The 13,661-nt window shown below is 43.8% G+C and overlaps 1 protein-coding gene across 1 annotated transcript in view; it reads right to left on the bottom strand.

Moving 5' to 3' along the window:
- Positions 1–706: 706 nt before the first annotated feature.
- The window catches only part of LOC145400194 (lachesin-like), a 14,579-nt gene continuing 1,624 nt past the window's right edge, over positions 707–13,661 (bottom strand). The window contains exons 3-5 of the mRNA XM_080272708.1: positions 11,791–11,925; positions 10,689–10,902; positions 707–924 (exon numbers count right to left, since the gene is read on the bottom strand). Of these exons, the coding sequence (XP_080128834.1) occupies positions 764–924; positions 10,689–10,902; positions 11,791–11,925 (510 nt within the window). The 3' untranslated portion in view covers positions 707–763. The remainder of the gene's footprint in view (positions 925–10,688; positions 10,903–11,790; positions 11,926–13,661) is intronic.

Here is a 13,661-nt window from a genome sequence, read left to right as displayed (position 1 = left end):
GACGAAGGATGCAAGGTATCAGCATCCTTACTTACTATAGGTATGGTATAATGTGAGAAATGAAGGACTGGTATGTTAAAAAGGAGGGCATTCGTGGTGTGAAGAAGAGGTGTGGTGTAACAAGGCGCTGGTGTGGTGTGAGGAAGCTTAGGTGTGGTGTAACAAGGCTCTGGTGTGATGTGAGGAAGTTCTCTTGTGGTGTGAGTGAGGTGTGATTTGAAGAAAGATTGGTATGAGACAGGAAAGAAGGGCTAATGTAGTATGAGAAAGGATTGATATGATGAGCGAAAAAGGGTGGGTTGGTGTGCAGAAGAACTGGATTGGCGTTACCAAGGGTTAGGAGGAGTTAGTGTGGTGTGAGGAAAAGCTGGTGTGGTGAGAGGAAGGTCTGATGAATTGTGATGTTTTACAATGGTGTGAGGAAATGCTAATGTGATGTAAGGTGCCGGTGTGGTGTGAAGAAGGGCTGGTGTGTTGTCATGAAGGACAGGTGTTGTGTGACAGTAGGTAGAGCTGGTGTGTTGTGGATGATTGTGAGGAAAGGCTGATTTGGTGTGAGAAAGGACTGGTTTGGTGTGAGAATGGGCTGGTGTGGTGTAATGTGATGTGAGGAATGACTGGTGTGGTGTGGCGCTAGGCAGATCGGGTGAGGTGTGAGGAAGGGAAGATGTTGTGCGGTGCAGAGTGGTAATGGGTTGTGGTGTGGTGTGAGGAGTGACTGATGTGATATGAGGAAGGGAAGGAGCTGCGTGGTGTGGTGTGACTATAAGAGCTTGTGTGATGTGATGATGATCGTGGTGTATGCTGGCCAGTATAGGGTGGTGATGAAGGCCAGCAGAGACTCCCACCACCACCGTCCCTCCCTGCGCATCACTGTGGCTGCGCTCCCTGACGTCCTTCGCTGGATGGCTGCCGTCTTGTCACCTGGGCAAGTGGAATGCATATATAGAAACAAACAGTAAGCATAAACAACAACTCACTGTAAGCATCAGTAAAGAAAAAGTGTAAAGCTATACCACTTATATATCATCAGACCATCAGTTCAATCATGAATGCAAGTGTCAGGTTTGCTTCGCTTCATCTTAAAGTCTGTTTTGTGGTTTGGCGAAATCGTAAATGAAGGTAGACTCACCGTCAGTTCAACCGAGGAGCATAGCAGAGCGACAGTATGTCTAATTTTGTCACTTTGTATATCAGACATTTCCATATGCAGCAGCTAAGGTATATATACTGAGACCAGTTTATAGTCAACTTTGTATTTTGGTGCAAGATTACAATATGGTGTAAGGAGTCGTCCAGTTTTTGTTTAACACAAAGCATTTCGTATCGTTTGTTCGTATCGTTTATAAAGGTCATCAATACTTGCATGCCTCGGCCTTGGTCACCCAAAAGCGGCTGTCCACGCAGCTTGATTTCTAGTAGCCTCCATATTCAGTCCCTTAGTCCTGAGGTCACACTCCGAGTATGTGTCCTCATCCCAGGTATTTTTTTTTTTATTGCTTCTTGCAGACCTACCCCCAGCTTTCACACTTCTCACCTTCCGCACCCAACTGTCGTCCTGTGTCATCTCAAAATACCCAGACCATGTCAATTTACCCCTCTTCAATAAGCACTAATACAGTAACTTCAAGTCCCACCCTTCTCAACTCTTCAATTACAATCCTAGCCCCCCCCCCTCCTGCCTCGCATTCAAGGACAAACTACATTTCCACCTAATCATTGTCATTTCTGTACGTTTGAGTCTACAAGTCCATTCTCTTCCTTTAGAGCAATTACAGACGGACCACTCGGTGATGCCACTGAGTTGTGCCACTGTGGGGCCAATATCATTGTTTTAGTTTTGAACAGGAAACTCCTGTGCGCTTTCACACGGGCGTCAGTGGCGTACGTCTGTGGCATGGAGACTCGGGTCCCCGCCGCAGGTTGCACCACAGCGTGACGTGGAGGTTACCATACGGACCACTTCTGGTGGCTGGGTCACGCGATCGGACCAAGCCGCCACCCAGCCAGTTGGTTCTTACCAGAGATACTCATGTTTGTATCTGTCCTTTGGATGTGGATTTTGATCAAGGTGAAAAGGTGTTGAATGTGTCTTGTGACATTCTGAAATATTTACGAAACTCACTTTTAGCTCATTCGGTTTCATATAAAACTGTCCAACTGTCAACATTTCAGACTTTACTGGATGCACTCACAATCATCGTCCTTGTCTACAACAACGACGTTGTAGAAGAGCAAGGAAAACAGTTTCCTCGTCAGAGTCCATGATGAAACTTTAAAAAAATATATATATATATATATATATATATATATATATATATATATATATATATATAAAATAATGCAGTGGCGCTTCTCTGCAGCAAACCGCTTCACACGGACCTCTCAGTGGCGCCACTTAGTGTCACCACTGAGTTGCTGGTACGCACGACTGAGTGGCGCCACTGAGTGGTCCATCTGTAAGCGTACTTACTGCTCACGTTTCAGTGCCATACAGCATTACATTCCTAACTCATGCCGAATACAAAGATCCCTTAGCACGGAGGGAGAGCCCTCTCAATGTTAAGAGGGGCTGCAGCTCCCTGAACTTTCTCCAATCACTCCATACCCTAGCCACCGAGCTAGCTCCAGTCCCACCTCCACCACATAACATGTCCCCAGAATAACAAAACTCCACAAAAGAGACTCTCCAGGAAGATCAGTCCTTTCATTCCTATCAATCTCAACATGCTACCTGACACACTGCACACAAAAAATCAGCATTATTTCGCAATTTATCTTTAATACAACTTCATCACTTATGCACTCACTTATCACAAACTCTGCACAAAATGGAGTTACTGCTCACACCCTCGTGGTAAACTGCACATGGCCACACTCCCTCTGCTTTGACGGTACCACTTCCATCCCTAGATACCACCACTTTTGTTTTATTTGCATTTACTTCCAGACCCTTGTGCCCGATTCCGTCCCACCATTTCCTAAATCTTTCCTCCTCCTTCTTTTCATTCTCTTCAGTCAACACCAAGTCATCAACATACAACATCCCCCGTGGGAGTCCATTTCTGAGGTCACGTGAGAGAGCTTCAAGCACCATGACAAACAATAAGGGGCTCAAGACTGACCCCTGGGGCACGCCAACATTCATGGAAAACTAGTCACTCAAATCTCCATTCACTCTTACCTCAGTGCAAGCACCCACATATATAGCCATGACCACTCTGACCAGCCACTCCTCGATCCAAAGCTTTCTCATTGCCCATTTCACTTTATTCACCCCGCCCGCAGTTCATTGCGGAAGGGATGTATGTGATCGTAGGCGTTTATTTATTTATTTATTTGTGAGTCTGTGCATTCAGTTAGCTCATGAACCAATGAACGGATCATCTTCAAACTTTGCACAGGTGTTGGATATATGGAACTGTGGAAGTGATTCGATTTTGGTGAAAATCCAACAGGGATAATGGTGGGAGTGGGGGCCCCAAATCTGGGGCCCAATGATAAAGATAGGGAGCAGTTTTTTCAAAGTGCCATAGGAGTTAAACGGTGAGAGATACACATGGTTATTCCTAATCACTAGTACAAAGTCATATGTAGGGATTCTATTGGCACCATTACATTTGTCCATGGGTGACCTTGAAAGGTCAAAGGCAAGGTCACTGATATTGACTGCTTAAATCAGCCAAACGGTTAGAGATAGGCACATGGTTACTATTAATCACTAATAGAAAGTTATACATGAGGATTCTGTTTGCACCATAAGATGTGACCTTGAATGTCCTTGAAAGGGCAAACTCAAGGTCGATCAAAATTTAAAGTTTTAAATCTCAGAAATTGCCATTTCTTTTGGTAATTGTGCTATTATCACGTCATAAAACTTCATTTAACCTAATTTCCTTTTACCCTAAGTGATTCTGACCCCAATTCAGCCGGCGTGGGCAGGGTGTTGTGACCTAGGGTCACTTTGCTCTAGTTTATTCGTCTTACTGTCTGTTAAACCAAATTTTGGATGAAGCTGCAAAAAGTATCTGTAAATTTTTTTCACAGTCATTTACCAAAAACATGGTTATACATTTTCGTCCTTCCCCCTAAAGTTTCCCAGACACTTGTTTCTTGCTTATTTGCTCAGAGTAAATTGACGCACAGACACATTTTAACAATAATTAAACTATACTCCTGCACTTTACTGTTGTTCTTGTTTTCAGTTTTATAATCTTTGCTCACGCTTCTTTAGATAACATTCCTTTGTCCCACTTAACAACTTCGCTCGTCTACTCTTAATAATCAAAATAGTTTTCCCACTGGCACCTCCCCTCATCCTACTGTTATATATGATTTTGCGTAAGGTTGGATGGAATAATCTGTTTTTTTTTTTTCTTAATTCAGTTCACAATTTTTCATATAAATTTTCTATACGATCATTATTTATCTTCGTTTGCCTCTAAAATTCTAAGTTACAGCCTCTTCACTAAACACAACAAACTTTCGTGAGTTACCCCCGGCAACGAGTGAGATTTGTTTACCTGCAATCACGATCCTTCACAAGTGGATTCCTGACCTATCGAAGTAAGGCATCATGGATTCTAGTATGGCTGGGTCAACAATGCACGGTTCGCTGTCTGTCTGTCTGTCTCACACACACAAACACACACACATACAGACACACACACACACACACACACACACACACACACACACACTACCCATCCACAACTTTCCTGACTAGCATTGGCCTGAGGGAGGTAGGAAGGGCTGAGGCACATAACCGATTAACATTCTGTGTATTATAATCCAGTTTCACAATCTATCTCAGTATCTACGCAATTTAAAGTTTTCATCTCAGAATCGATTACAGCCCTACTTTCACAGACCATTCCAAAATCCAGCCTGGCTTAGGACTACATAATACAAAGAAGGTTCTTGGCGCAGCTTGATACTCATTCATCAGAGATAAAAATGGATATGGAACGCTGGACAAAAACTTGGGCCAGTTCCCGTGAAGAAATGATCAGAATAAAAAGGTGTTCCATATTCCTGACGCGTGGGCCGAGGCCAAGGGAACCGGCCACTTTCGTTGTTCGATAAGATACATTTTATGAGTATTTGTTTTTCTGTTTTTCTAATGTCGTTTTCTTATGCTGCACGTTAGGCGTTGGTCCTGCTCCCCGTTTAGAGGCAAGGCGTTAATTTCATAAAGAACACACCGACTAGGGTACTGGCAATTGTTTTAGGAAAATATAAAGCCTTGTCTATGAATTTCAAAAACATGCTGGCTATAGTATTTCAAGATACTGTACTATTGTATGGATTCTATAAATGTGACACCAAAAGTAACATTTCACAGTGATTACGGTGACATGTTTTATATTCAGTTTTGGCACCATCATATTCCCCCACCGTATAAAAAAACTCCTAACATAAAATTAGAAAAATAAAAACTATAAATACGCAGTTACCTACGACTGTGGTATCTCTCACTGGTACTGCGAGCCAGTAGAAAAACTTTTGTTTCCTTAATACTCCGTCTACATAAGCGCTCGCGCACGAGCCAGCGAGCGAGCACGAGAGAGAGAGAGAGAGAGAGACAGTGTGTGTGTGTGTGTGTGTGTGTGTGTGTGTGTGTGTGTGTGTGTGTGTGTGTGTGTGTGTGTGTGTGTGTGTGTGTGTGTGTGCGTGTGTGTAAAATTGCGAGTCATTCGGCTGGTGACGCATGGTAGTGTGTTGGTAGATTGGTGCGACTCGCAGCCCTGCTCCCGTCACGTCGACACCTCCACTCCAGTCCGTGGCGGGACCAGCCCCGTGCACTACTGAGGAAGGTTGGCCTGTCCTTTCCACCCGGAGGGCTACGGCCTAGGACATGCCCGCCAGGAGGTCGAGACTCCTCTTCTCCCTCCGCCCACCTGGACCAGGGCCTGCCCTCCCTGCGATCGTGTCCGGGCCTCCCTCCTCGGTCTCCACTTGCTGTGGGGCTGGGCGAGTGTTTACGGCCCTTTTCCACCAAGGGCAAGGGGGTTGAGGGCAGCGCGGGGCGTTTTCCTCCTGCAGTTCTTCGTCGGCGCCTTCCACTCGGCGCCGCGCCTCTGCACGTCCCGCCCTGTCCTCCACGACCATCATCTGTGCCTGCCCGCCCTCCTTCTCACGGCCCTTGCTGCTTTTCCCTGCCTTCCATCGTCGGCCCCGCTATGCACTCTTTCTGAGGGCTTTCTCTGCCTTCTCCCTGACGGGCTCTTTTGTTTGCCCGGTCCCCACCAGAGTTGTGGGGAAAATATTACAACAACAACAACAATAAGGTTGGTTGGTGCCCGGGTAGGTGGGTAAGTTGGTGTAAGATGGCAGTCTGACATGCAGGCTGGGGAGAGTGGGTGGACGAAGAGGCTGGGATGAGGTTGTTGGGATGGTTATGTTAGGTGGGGTGGGGGGTTAGGTTGGTTAATTGGGGTGGGGTGGGGTTGGTGTGTTAGTGTGGTGGGTTAGTATCTACCTGGAGACAAGGCTGGAGATGGGTTTATGTCGTCCTAATTCAGAAGCAGACTACACTGTGAGGCTATGGGTATGTGCGCTGATGGGTAGGTGTGTAGGTGGAAGGATGGGGTGTGAGAAAATGGGCCCGTGGGATTAGGTTCTTTGAGTGAAGAGATCCATGTTAGGCATAGTTTAGTGCATGTTAAATGGTCCATAAGGTTCTGTGTGTTACAATAGATCTCAAGTGAAATACGTCCATTGGTTAAGAGGTCGGTGTATGAATTCCACACTATCAATGAGGAGCTAATATCCATGTCGGAAAATAGGTCCATAGAAAAAATAAATAGGCTCATTATGGAAAAATATCGAACGTGTATACTCGTAGGTCCATATTGGAAACCTAGGTACATGAAGAAATCCTTTGTCTGTGGGCAGTATTGGTCCGTGGGGAGAATAAGGGAAGTAAAATAGGTCCATAGTGGAAATAAATTGATTTAGAAATGAAGGTGCGTTTGTTAAAAAATTGGTTATTATGACAACAGGTCCATGGGGGGAAACTGGTCCACGCGAGGAAAATGTCGTTAAAGAGAAAATACATCCATGGGGAGGATAGACACGTAGGCATCCCCGAGGAATGAATGTTTCGAAATCGTTCACTAATTGTGTTCACGGGTCCAAACTTAGAGGAAGCCGGGGAGTGGAACAAAATATACATTTTTTTTTTTTTTTTTGGTTGGCTGCCTGGCTTTGAAATATATGAAAAACAATACATTTATTAAACAACATATGTGATATATTCTAATTGATCGAGTCAAACCTTCACAGTAGATATTTCTACCGCTATGTTTATTAGCACGTTTTCGACAGACATGGCAGTCAACTGCTATGCACGTGAATGCGACTCCGCCAAATACACGGGTTGGCTGGAGGAGGGTGGATCGCCGCTCCTGGCCGCAGTAGTACCCTTCCTTCCCTGTCTCCAGCATTCCTTACAAGCACCACTTTACTCAACATCTAACATATCATAAGGACAATTAATCCACAACATGAGTTAGTAATTTCCTTAATCTATTGCAGCACCCGGATTTCAAGCAACAACAGAATAGTAGAAGGGATTATTTCGAAAACTAAATGCCAAGGAATAGAATAGGTTAAATATAACCCTTCAGTCTGATTATTTCTTACTTAGCCAAAGATATACTTTATTTTTACTAGAATCATTTTATTTATTTATTTTTTTCTACAAATGCCTAACCACAACTGTGCACTTTGGCGGATCTTGAACAAAAATAGTCGTAACCAGCATGGTAAATTAACACAACCACAGTGTTGCTTCATTGTTATTGTTGTTGCTGTTGCTTCTTAACACTGGCCTTCTGGCCGAGCAGACTCATCGATCACATGTAAGCATCTGGCTCCGTGGGGCCGTCCTACCGGTACCGTACACTACATAAACCGTACAGAGAACCGGCGCCCCTTTGTAGTAGACAGTGCCTTGCCAGGGTAGGACCAGGGTCCTTCACCATGGCGGGGTGCAGAGGAATATGAGGTGGTTTGGCTTCTATCCGGGTGGACGTCGTAGATGCTTCCCCCAGAGTGCACAACGCCACCATATGTAGCCTCCTCGTCAGATATTGGTTTTGAAGCTGTTAATCATCCCCAGTCTGTCTGGCCGAGCAGACTCATCAACCTCAGGCAAGCATTCGCCCCTGTAGGGCCATCCAATGCAGTAAATCATGTTCACTTGCGGCTGAGCGCCTTACCAAACCAAGGCGCGGGGAATGGGGTGTTTCTGAAAAGCTCCAACCAGATAAGGGCACTGCGAACTGTTTGACATTCCCGCCCTGTTTAAAAAGCCTATTTGTTATTATCAACACCGTTGTGTGAAACTGTGAATCACAGTTACGTCATATACCATAGAATAAATAATACAAATAGAAAACTTTATTATAAAGTAATGTGAATTGTTATATTTTTCATATACGGAAATGAAATATTCATTGATGGTAACTCCACCATTTCATTGGTCTTGTAATATTCATTTCTTCTACAGGTAGTGGAATGAGGTTCTTATTATATAGATGGCTCATACTGTAAATTAAGCCTAGTGGGTATCTCGACTCATTCAGTCTCTATGTTGGCTTAAATTTAATGTTGAGTAAATACTGGCATTCATCACATTTCATCCGCTCTACCAGGATCATTTACAGGGTTACCAATTTAGCGATTTTGTGGCTAAATTTAGCGACTTTTCACGTATTTAGGTACTTTTTTTTGTTTTTGTTTTAGCATTTAGCTATTCAGCGACATTTTAGCGACTTTTATTGCAAATTGGCGACATTTTTTGATCTTTTTCTTTTTTTTTAGTCAAAGCAGTAATTGAGCCAGTAGTATTTGAGCAGTAATTGAGAAGAAGAGCCAGACTTGCTGTGTTAGCTGTGCTTTAATCATATCACTTAATAGTAAGTACTGGCACCTGTGTGAAACACTGTTTATCAGCATTTCTTCGTCTGTATTGTATTTCTTGAAGGTGTTAAGGGGTTATTAGTTAGGCTATTAATAATAATAAAATCGTTAGAGTGGTACCTGCCTAGAAGGTAGTGTGAAGGATAGTAGGCAAACACATTAAGCATATATAATATGTTCCTTTGTCGTATTAAGAGTTCGTTTGTAGTTTGCTAAGGAAAATGTGGATCAGCATATGATAACTGTGAAGTATGTTGTTAGCATGCTTTCTTTTCCTCCTTTATCAATTTATTTAGCGACTTTTATCTACTTTTGTAGGTGAATCTAGCGACAATTAGTTGGCAAGAGTTGGCAACCTTGATTATTTATGCGTAATGCGTCATTGTTTGACGGATCTTGCAGAGGACGGGCGTGAAAGGTAGGGCAAGCCAAAACATCTGCCTTCGCCACACATAGAGAAAGTCAAGTTCTATCATTCCACATCTGGATGCAGAGGAGTTCAAGGTAAGTGACTGTGGAGTAAGTGTGATGTTTAGAACATAATATCTGGTGAAAAACTAGAGCTAGGAACTGTCCCATGCTGCGTATGCATGACTTGGGTGAGCAAATGTTGAATACCAGTATTTACTCATTAAATTTAAGCCAACGTAGATTATGAATGAGTCAAAATGCCCACTACGCCAATTATACAGTACAAATATATATATAATATATATCTGAGCCAAGTATATATTAAGAACCTCACCTCCATAATATGCAGTGGAAATGTAATATTACAGGACCAATGAAATGGTGGGGTTGCCTACAATGAATATTTCATTTCCGTATATAAAACATTTCACGCTACGTTATAATTACGTTTCTTATTTGTATTATTATGGTGTGTGACATTACTGTGATTCAGTTTTATACAAGTGTAGATATTTAACAAATAGGCTTTCTTAAACAGCGCCGGAATGTGTTAAACTACTGTAGAGTTCACAGTGCTCTCTGTCGGATAATAGCTTTAAAGCACCCCATTGTGTGGAGATTTGGTTCTTGGATGGACGCCGCATTTACGTCTCTCCATCCTTTAACAGGGGCACTATAGCAGGCTCAGCTTTACCCAGTAATTTGGTTATAATTATGTTTACCACGCTCCACGCATCGTTGTGAATGGTTTCCTGAGTTACAGGAAACACTCAATCCCGAGCCACCTGGAGTGAAACGAAGAAGAGTAAAAGATGACAGGAAGGAAAGGGAGAAATAGGAAGAGAGAAGGTGCGACAAAAATATAAAGACGGGAAGGAAAAAATAAGCAGCACAATATCGAGTGGATGATGGCCACCACGACTTACCACCACGGTTTTGAAGCGAACTGAATATACAACACCTTTTGCGGAGCTTCGACTGTAAAATTTGTCCTTTACCTAGTGATGTCGCTGCATGATCAGAATTAACAGGGTCACCTGTCAAGTCAAATCCACTCGTTACCTGCAGTGGAAACACATCCACATCTAAGCCCACAACTGCCACAACTGTATATGCCTCTGGCTATCTCGGGTTCTGCCCACCATTCTTAGTTGACTGTGTATAATTACTGCTATGTGTATTAAAGACTTTACTAATTTGTTATCTGGACAGCTTCTCTTGCTTTTAGTTTATTCTAAATTTCTCCATGTATACGCTTGTCTGAAGGGACCTTAAATACAGCAGTGTCTCCGTAAATGTGTAGGTTTTGCTGTCAGAGGATTTATTAATACTGTGGGCCCCTGTCTCACCTTGACTGACGAAGACGTGGACGTGTGCTGGGTATGTGTTGGGCGCCTCGCATGTGTAGAAGCCAGAGTCTGAGGCAACAGCACTGTGGATGATGAGTCGCGAGGCTGTCTTGGCACCGTGCTCAATGTTGACACTAACGCCACCCCTCTCGGTATCGTAGTTCAGTAGGCGGTCCTCGTGCTTCCAGTACACCACATGGGGCGGCAGTGGCGACTGGATGGAAGAGAACGAGTTAGTGTAGCGACTAGCCATTGACCTGGAATTACAGTCAAACATACAATATATTCCTCCTAAGTCAGAGTTTGATTTGCTGGAAAAAAAGCAAATGACTTGAAAAGTTTCTGCTGTCACCTTGTCCTTGTTAGTAAAAATAATCGTGTCGTGGCCCCCCCCCTTTTTTTTTCTTATATAGAAAGAATAAGTAGCTAATATGAGAATTTTGTACGCTCTGCTTGTTAATCCTGCAAAAACAGAGTAATGAGAGGGAGTTGATCGTAAATTTGTCAGTGGGGCGGACACCAGGTGGGGCGACAGCAGTGAGGGAGGGAAAGAGGGGAGTGACACTTAGATGAGAGGCAAGAGGGATGCATGCTGAGTGTGAGGGGAGGGCTGGAATAAGGCAGCAAGAGTATGCGGCTCAGAAAGGTGCAATGTAAATATGCACTGGGTGAGAGATTAATAAGACCAGTGACCGACAGTGAAAGAGAGGATGAGAGGCTATGGCGATGAGGGAAGGCTACTACAGTGAACGTGAGAAAGGAGAATGCTTTTCCTGAAAGAGGAGTTTAAAAGATGGGTGACGGAGGGAAAATAAGCAAAAATGAGAGGGTAGAGGGATGAACTCTACGGGAGCTGGTTTTAATGGCGAAATGTATGAAAGTTAATGGTATCGGGCTCCGGCAAGGGGAAGATTAGATGATGATTATGGTAATAACGAGCTAAAGAGATATTTTGCTAGGGATAAATGCACACTTCAACACTGAATCTAACACCCCTAGAGCTAATGATCATGGAAGTTACACGATATTACTATTCTCCAAGAGTGATGACTGTGCTCTCCCTCCTTTCCTTCGCGTTCCGTGCTGACACCTATAGACCCACCTGTTCAATGATGCAGTAGAGGTTTATGGGTGAGCCGGCCTCCACGTGGTATTCGCTGTTGCCCAGGATAAATGCCTCTGGCACAATCACGTTCAGATTGACAAACTGGCTCACGATCCCCGTCCCCGTTGAGATCTGTTGGACAGATGTTGGTGTAAGGCAGTAAGAAAGGATAACTGCGGATAATCAAACGTCAAAATAGTGGACTGCAATTTGAAAGGACTCCAACAGCTAGGACAGTTAGAACTTAGGATTTTGGCATAACAGTCGTAATAGATTTTTCCACAAAATTCACTTGTCAAAAAAGAAAAAAAAAAAAAGTCAGAATCATCACGCCAGTACCGAAAAAGACAGTCCTAGACTGTGTTCAGAACACTGCATTGTACTATACTAGTGCACAAGTGGTGATCTGTATAGGTGTGTAGTGCTGTGTGTTTTGCGCTGGAGGACTGACAGCCTATCGCCAGTCTGGTACCGGTATTTAAATATCCCACAGTTATAGACTGATACTACCGAGAACATTTTGAGGTTCGCATGACTAGGTGTCTCCCTACTTAAGTTGGGGCACTCACCATCCACTCACTCGATGTAGTGCTGCTCTCAGTTGACAGCCCATTCCTCTCTTCCTCTTGTCTTTCCTTCTTTCTTTCCTCTTCCTACTGTTGACGGGTGACTCTAGACTGAGTGACAAGCCAAATAGTTTCCTGTACACCAGGAAACCCTTTAATACGGTGGATGGTAACCATAATACCAAACTGTGGCGCCTGGTGGTTTAGTGGGTAAACCAGCCGCTCCAGTCGGATTGAGCCTGTGTTGGTTTATATCCATGGGGTGGTTGGGGTTTATTGCTCACGTAATGCCACACAGGGATGAGTGAGGCTGGTCGCTCTAATCTTAAATAATAGGACCAACTTGCCTAGCCCCGAGCTCCTACGCACCTCATGAGGCAACACAGGACTGGATGATGATGATAATGAAGATGATAAATTGTCTGTCTTGCGGGTATCTGCAAAACTTTCAAGTGCATGTACGGAAAAATTGTGCGTCCTTATTTCTTTTATTTATTTATTTATTTATTTTTCCTGTGACGAAGCCAAAGTTTTGAGGGTTTCAATGAGTAAATAAGTGGGCCATTTCATTGGGTACGCTGCTGATAGTCATACTTTAGTCTCTTCTCACCCTCTGTCTGGTCAAAGTTTTGTCTCTTCATGTTTCGTACGTAGGGGTTACGGAGAACAAATTTAGCACTTTTTTTTTCACAAACATACTTTCGGTTTACCTGATATTGTGGGAAGTATGCCTGACAGAGTAGTAAAGAGAGCATAATTTAGATGTTAGGGCCTTTATTATTATTATTATTGTTATTTTGGAGGGGGGGGGGGTATATAACGTTTCGCCCTTTTGCAGACTTCATCCGACACAATCCATCTGTGTCAGAACCCTGGCACTATATATACAGTACATTTAGGTCTCCCCTACGGGAAGGGGGAGGGAAGGGCAAAGCGGCAAAGATAACTGGGTGGCTGTAGGTACATATGCAAGCAAGTGTGTGTGTGTGTGTGTGTGTGTGTGTGTGTGTGTGTGTGTGTGTGTTCAGTGTTAACGTTTACATGAGATCGATCTAGGCCAGGCGTACCGCAAACTTGTCGCACTCCCCGCCAACTCAGACCCATGATAGTGACAACCTCCCACTAACCCTCACTAAATGGCCATGGAATGTGGGCACTGATGAGTTAAGTACTGTCTGACTTGAAGCAAGCTAATGAGATTTTCATGACCGCCTTTCCTGGCTGTTCTCATACACTACCACAAACAGCAAAGTATCCAGCCTTGCTTGAAAGTTCTTGCTGCTTAATGGACAACACCACTCC

The sequence above is a fragment of the Coenobita brevimanus genome, chromosome 51, assembly GCF_032717465.1.
Source record: "Coenobita brevimanus isolate Jiangsu-jjx chromosome 51, ASM3271746v2, whole genome shotgun sequence".
NCBI classification, from domain to species: Eukaryota; Metazoa; Arthropoda; class Malacostraca; order Decapoda; family Coenobitidae; genus Coenobita; species Coenobita brevimanus.
This window is presented reverse-complemented; position numbering and strand designations above follow the sequence as displayed.